The sequence below is a fragment of the Chiroxiphia lanceolata genome, chromosome 4 (assembly GCF_009829145.1).
Source record: "Chiroxiphia lanceolata isolate bChiLan1 chromosome 4, bChiLan1.pri, whole genome shotgun sequence".
NCBI lineage: Eukaryota > Metazoa > Chordata > Aves > Passeriformes > Pipridae > Chiroxiphia > Chiroxiphia lanceolata.
The window spans coordinates 59,153,937-59,160,785 of NC_045640.1; the positions used below are offsets into that span (position 1 = coordinate 59,153,937).

Here is a 6,849-nt window from a genome sequence, read left to right on the forward strand (position 1 = left end):
ACCCTGGGATTGCACAGCCAAGGACGTCTCCCTCAGTACCTTCTGCACCCCAGAGAAGGCACATGGCAGTGACCGAAGCAAAGTAAACCCAGAAACAGCCCTCTCTATTTTCCCTGCTCCGGGAAATCCCAGAAACAGCCGCCTTTATTTCCGCTGAGCCTGGAAATCCCGCGCACACACGCCGAAGGGAATGGGGGTTAAACCCAAGGGCTCTATGACAGAAAGAAGAGAAAGCCAAGAGCTGTTTGTGAAGGGAGCTGTCGGGACCGGCCTGCAGTGGTCTCTCACCGCTTAGGCAGGGACCACCCGCTTCGCTCCGCGGCCGCGCCGGCGCCCTCCTCTACCCACGCGTGTGCGCGGCCGCTTTCTCCCCGCGGGGGTTTCGGCCCGGGCCCGAGTGCGGGACGGCTGCCGGGGAGCGGCTCTACTGCCCCCCCCTTCCCTACAGACATGGTCGTGCAGTACTTTTTTGATGTCGTTATCCGGGAGCTTATACGGTCACGCAATAAATTCCTGCCTGTTTGAAGGACTGAACCGAAACTGCGGCTGATCTCGGCCGGGCCCCCGCACACGGGGGGAACCTCACGCCCCATGAAGCGCGCTGACATTTTGTCTTCTAATTGTTCACCGCGATGTCCATGGCAGCGATCCCTAGGCTAGCTATTGAATCTCTTCCTAAAAAGTCCTTTCCTGGAGGAGAGCGAGCCCAGTCGGCTTTGGCTTCCAAAACATTGCCTCGAGAAGGGGGGCCGTGAGCTCATGTGAATCCCCTGCTCTTTCCTCCAGCGCCCCAGACAAAACCAGCCTAACCAAGCAGGCAGCGTTGGGCTCTTTTCCCTGCGATTCCACTTTGACGGTGCCAACTGCAACTGGTGGCCAGCTGGGTCTCTGTGCAGAAGTAAATTAACTGGAAAGCCTCAGTTGGTGCTGCAGTCAACTGGAAAAGGGGACGGGGAGCGCCGGGGCGGGCGGCACTGGCGGCAGCCCGGGGGCACACGAGAGGGCAGGACCGGGCCCGGGGCCGCGGCCGGGCTGCGGAGGAGTGGGGGCGGAGGGGTGGTCGCCGCGGGCGTGCGGGGAGGCCTAGCCCGGCGGAGACCCCCGGCCAGGCTCCAGCCCCCACGGGCCGGCCCCCACCCCCGTGATCCGGACCCCGTGGTATTTTGATTTCTTCCCCGCGGCCCCACAAAACCCGCGGGGAAACCGCAACGGCGAGAGTCGGCAGGGTCCACTCTGCACTCCTGAAAACGCCCGGCCTTTTCCTTTCCTGCCTTTACGAGTCGGGAAAGGTGTGGGATGGGGTGGGAGCGTCGGTGGGCGATGGGTAGCCCCCGGCATCTCGGCCCGCGAGAACCCGGGCAGCCACGCCGAGGCAGCCTCATAGCGCTGGGCTCGCTCCCTCTTCCTGGCCTCGGCATTGTCTAAGCCAAAAGAGGAATAAAATCCTGCTCCACTTTTTTCCCCCTCATTTAGAAAATTATTCTCAAATAAAATACTAATTTATTTCTTTATTTCCTCCAGAATAGCTGGTCCTTTTCTCTCTCATGTCAGCGATTCTGTTTGCTCTGCTGGTCCTTGGGAGAAAAAAACTAGGATTGTTTCTGGACTGTTTAGATACGGAAATGATCGCGTCAGATAATGAATTTCAATTTAAAACAGTTGTTCTGGTATTGGGTCTAACTATTTGTTCTAGACCCTTAACCGGGCTCTTACTTTATTCACTGTTTTCTTCTTGGAAAATGGTTTCTTTCCCATAATAAGGGCAATACTCTGCCGTTAATAAAAGTCTGCATTGGTCGCCCCTGAAAAAGTTTAAACAGCCTAATTTAGACTCAGCCGAACCGCTTCAGTGGCCGCGTGGAAAGTGCCTGTCCACTCACATTCCAAAACAAGCCGCGGCTTATTTTATTTGTATCCTTCTTGAATCCCCATAGCAAAGTGGACAACTTCCATTCTAAAAATAAAACAAACAAAAAAAAACAAAAACAAAAACAAACAAACCCCACCCCCCAAAAAAACCCACGAACAGCAACGAAAACCCCTCAAAAGAAGAATTAAAAACAAAACCAAAACAAAACAAAAACAAAAACAAAAAAACCACCAAGCTACTAAGATTGAACAAAAGATCTTGAAAATTATCTCTTCTTTTTTTTTTCCCCTCCTCCTGTACCGTAGTTTCCTTATTTAATCTCTAATGAGATGAGATTATCTGTACCCTTTAGTGAATGCAGCAGACGTCCTTAAACTGGTTTAATTGATTTATCGTTTTGTTGGTTTTTTTTAAACAGAAAGTGCATTACATTTAACTGGTCTTGCAAAGGGCTTTTCTTCTCTTTACAAACCGAATTATTTTTAATATAAATTAATAAATGTTAAGATGCTATATCACGATATATCATCGTTATTAGCTTTTAAAAAAAGAAAACAATTTACATTCTATGGTATTCCGTATGATACAAAAGAAAACACACTTTAAATTCAAATACAGCAACTAAATGAATTTTATATTTTGACTGACAGTGGTTGTGACAATTCCCACCAGCTACTTTTTCAACACGCAGTTGATTGGAAACGGCGTAAATGAAAGCGAACTCTGTCCCTCCGCCCTCCCTCCCCCTCCCCCGCACGACGACCGCAACAGAAAGTGTTTCAAAAATACTAATAAATAGCACACGGGGCCGCTGCAGTTTCGGCCCGAGGGAGGGACCCGCGGCTTTTTTCCTCGGTGGCCCCTCTGCCGCCGTCTCGGGGCTCCGGGGTGCCCCCAGTGCCGGGGAGCGCGGGGCGGGCGGGGCGGTGGCGCCCCGGGCCCCCGCTGTACAAAAAAAAGAAGGTATTTTACATTTTAAATATTCACAGTTAAGGAACGCCTATGGTCGCGGTGACTCACGGTTTATTTACAAAAGGACGGCAGGACGCGGCCGCCGCACCACCGGGAGCGGGACCGAGGCCGGGGTCGGGGCGGCCCCCGCCGCTCCCGCCGCCCGCCGCCCTACAACAACACGCAGCGCCGGGGGGCGGGCGCGCCCGCTGGGGCCCGCTTCCCGCAGTCCTCTCTGCTCCCCCTCCGGCTTCTCCTCCTCCTCCCGGGCGCGTAGAGTCTAGAAAAATAGATCTGTACATCTCCGAAAGCGGCGGCGGGCGGAGAGGGCTAGACGGAGGCCTCCCCCTCGGGGGGGTGCAGCAGCAACCCGCCGCCCCCCGGCTTGTGTTTCTTCAGCAGCTGAGTTATTTTCTCGTCATCCGAATTGGGGTCCAGAGGCTTGTTGTAGTCGTCGTCCTCCTCCTCGTTCTCCGAGGCGCCCTTCAGCCGCTCCGTCTCCGAGTCCTGCTTCTTCTTCGCCGTCGCCATCTCCGCCGCGTGCTTCTTCCGCCACTTGGTCCGTCGGTTCTGGAACCAGACCTGCCCCCGCCGCCACCGTCAGCATCACCATCACCGGCACGGCCGCCCGGGTCGGGTCGTGCCGGGCCGCTCCCGCCCCGCTGCCCCGCGCCTCCCCGTCCCCGGCTTGCAGTAGCGACTCCCGCTTCGCAGCCGAGCCCGCGACACCGCTCTCCCGGCAGCCGGAGACTCTCGTCCCGGCGCCGGCCAACAGCCATCCCTAGCCGCCCGAGGCCCGCTGCCTGCCATCCCGCCTAGGGCGCGGAAACACACATTTGGGGCTGATTCCTTCTGCAGCCCCCCTGCCCCGCCAGATGTATTTACTCTCCGGCGGGGCGCTGCCAGAAAAGGGGGGCATTTTCATTGTAGAAGCTGCAATAATTTATTCCCAGCCATCGGGATGTATTTGCAGTGACAAAGGAGGGTGTGCAGATCAGATTGAAAGCGTGAGCACCGCCGAGAGGCCCCTCTGGCCGAGTCCGCCGAGCAAACGCCTCCCCGCACGTTCCCGGGGAGCTCAGCCCGGTCTCCTAGCTCTCACACCTCCACTTTGCCCAAAGCCCAGAGTTTAATCAAAACATAGAGTGCGGGTGTGACAGTGCGACACCCCAACACCCTTCCCCCGGCTTTCACAGCACTCCGGTCACCCCCATGGTGTTCAGACTACACGTACCGGGTTTCTCAGTCTTGCTTGGGTTTATTTGGTTCATTTTTTTGTTTTGTTTTTAAAACGCTTTAAAAAGAACCACCTCGTCCCCGCAGTAAGGCAATGAGGGGTAAAGTGCCGGTAACTACCGGGGAAGCCCTCGTCGTGTGCCCGCGGGTTGGGCCGCCCCGGCCCGCAGCATCTCCAGGCGACCCAGCCGGACCCCGTTTCCCCGGCGGGGCCCTTTTGTTCCCCTCTCCCCCAGCCCCGCACCGCTCCGTGCGTGAGCCGCTGCTCTCACCTTGACTTGGCTCTCCGTCATCCCCAGGGAATAAGCCAGTCGGGCACGCTCCGGGCCCGCCAGGTATTTCGTCTGCTCGAAAGTCTTTTCCAGAGCGAAAATCTGCTGGCCAGAAAAAGTGGGTCTGGTATGTTTTCTCTTTCCGTCCTTATCCAGCAAAATTGAGCCTTGATCTGGCGAAGGGAGGGGGGAGAGAAAGGGAAGGCAGGGACAGACACGTTAATCTACGGATTTGGGAGAGCGCTTCGCTCTCAAGCGGCCCCGGGGGACAGGGGGGACTCTCCGCGGGGGAGGATCTGTAACGAAACTGCTGCCTCGGCAAGGCAGCGGCTCTGGCCTCCCGGCTCCCCCCTATTATTTTTCCTTTAAGGATCCAAAATCTGAGCGGGCAAACGATATTGTTTTCTTTAAAAGCCGCAGCCGGTGCGAGCGGGAGGTAACGAAAAGTCCAGCTCGGGGAAAGTTTGTGCGCGCCCCTAAAGCCACTCCCGGCCGCAGAGTCCCCTGCGGAGACGGCGGCGGCAGCCTCCCTTCCCCCGGGGGGGCTCCGCTTTGAGCCGGCGATAACCGACTTATTACAGGGTTTTGCGCCGACCGAGGGGACAGAGAAAGCAAAGAAAACTTAAGAAACGAAAACAAAAGAAAGCGAGGCAAAGCCAAGCCGCCTCGGCCACGGCCGGGCCCGGTGCGGGGGGCCAGGAGGGTCTCGCCGCGATGCCAGGGCGCGGGGCCTCCCCAGCACCGGGAGTGGACCCCTGGTGGGGCTCCCCGGGCCCGCTTCCCCCGCTGCCCCGCGACACTTTATACTCACGGGGGGCGCAGGCAAGGCGGGCGTCCCTCCAGGGTGGGCTCTGCATCACCCCCGGCCAGAAGATGGGCGTCCGGCCGGGCAGCTCGGCCAGCGGCTTGGGGTAGCGCCCGGCGGCCACGGCAGCGGCGGCGGCGGCGGCCCCGGGGCTGAAGTAGAGGGCAGGCGGCGGCGGCGGCGGGGGGCTGAGGCTGCCGAAGCGGGGCAGCCCGGCCAGCAGCCCGGCGGGCGCCGCCGAGGAGGCGGAGGGCGAGGCGGAGGCGAGCGCGGCGCCCGGCAGGGGCATGGAGGGCCGGCTGAGGATGTCGTTGATGCCGTGCGGGGTGGCGGCCGAGAGCTGCGGCGGGGCCGTGCCCAGCGCCGAGAGCCCGCCCGCGGCGGCGGCGGCGGGAGCCTTGAGGCCGGGGGAGCCGAGCGGCGGCGAGGGCGAGGCGGAGGCGGGCGAGGCGGAGGCGGAGGAGGAGGAGGCGGGCCCGGTGGGCAGGGGGTACGCGGGATACAACGGCGCCTTCATCTCGGCCATGCTGTGCAGGGCGGCCAGCGGCGGGCTGCCCAGCAGGAAGGCGCCCTGCCGGGGCGCGCCGTCCATCTGCCCCAGCGCCAGCATCCCCGCGCCGCCGCCGCCGGGCCGGGGCGGGGGGCCCGGCCGGCCCCTAGCGCCGCGGGGCCCCGGCGGCCGGCCCGGGGGTGCCGCCCGCACCGGCGACGCGCATCCAGCCCGCGGGGGCCGCCGCCTCTAGCGGGGAGCTACGCGCCCGAGCGGCGGCCCCGCCGTCCCGCCGGGCATCAGTGCTGCGCCTCGCCGGACGCTTCCCGCGGTGGAAAGCGGTGCTGCTGCCGGCCGGTGTGTAGATACGCGTGTGTGCGCAGTGTCCGTGCGCGTACACGTATACACCGCCGCTCCCGGTGCCCGCGGGCAGCCGGGCGCTCACAGCGGCGCGGGGGCCGCGCTGGCCGCCCCTGCCTCCTCCCCGGCGCCCCGCATCCCTCCCGGCGCTGTTCCCGCTGGCTGGCTGGCTGGCTGGCTGGCTGTCGGGGCTGCGGGCGCGGCTTGGGGCGCACTGCCGCGCCGCCCCGCTCCCTGCCTCCTTTAGCGGGGGCACGGCCGGCAGCGGGCGCGGCGGCGGCGGCGGCGGCGGGGCGGGGCGGTGGCCGGCCCTGCCCACCCGCGCCGCGCCCGCCCTGTCGCCAACTTCGGGCTCGCCTGGCTCCCCTCTCCTCCCCCGGCTTTTCCGTTGTTTCCCCCCTCTTCTCTCTTCTCCTCACTTTTTTTCCCCCCTCTCCTTTTTCTTCTCTTTCCTTCACCTTGTCCTTTCATTTTTCCTTTCCGTTTTTCTTTTCCCTTTTCCTTACCTTTTTTCCCTCTCCCCTTTCCTCTGCTTTTTTCCTTTCCCTTTTTTCCTCTTCCTTTTCATTTTCTTTCTTGCTTTTCCTTCTCCTTTGCTTTTTCCTCTCCCCTTTACTTTCAGGTTTTATTTTAATTTTTTAAGTTATTTGTATTTCTCTACTTTTTATTTCTTTTATTTCTTTTTCCTTTTCTCTCTCGTTTCCTTTTCCTTTTCCCCTTTCTCTCTCTTTTTTTTCTTTCCCCTCTCTCATATAATTTTTCGCGCTGTATTTTCCTCCTCTTTTTATCTATTCATATCACACTCTCCTTCCTTCCTTCCTTCCTTCCTTCCTTCCTTCCTTCCTTCCTTCCTTCCTTCCTTCTT

At 59.9% G+C, this 6,849-nt stretch overlaps 1 protein-coding gene across 1 annotated transcript; it reads right to left on the minus strand.

Annotated features, from left to right (window-relative positions):
* Positions 1–2,245: 2,245 nt before the first annotated feature.
* Positions 2,246–5,744, minus strand: NKX6-1 (NK6 homeobox 1). Its single transcript, XM_032686112.1, has 3 exons — positions 5,141–5,744; positions 4,330–4,502; positions 2,246–3,403 (listed from the first exon to the last, which is right to left on the minus strand). Exons 1-3 carry the CDS (start codon positions 5,742–5,744, stop codon positions 3,152–3,154), a joined length of 1,029 nt encoding a protein of 342 aa, XP_032542003.1. The 3' UTR covers positions 2,246–3,151.
* Between the last annotated feature and the right edge of the window lie 1,105 nt (positions 5,745–6,849).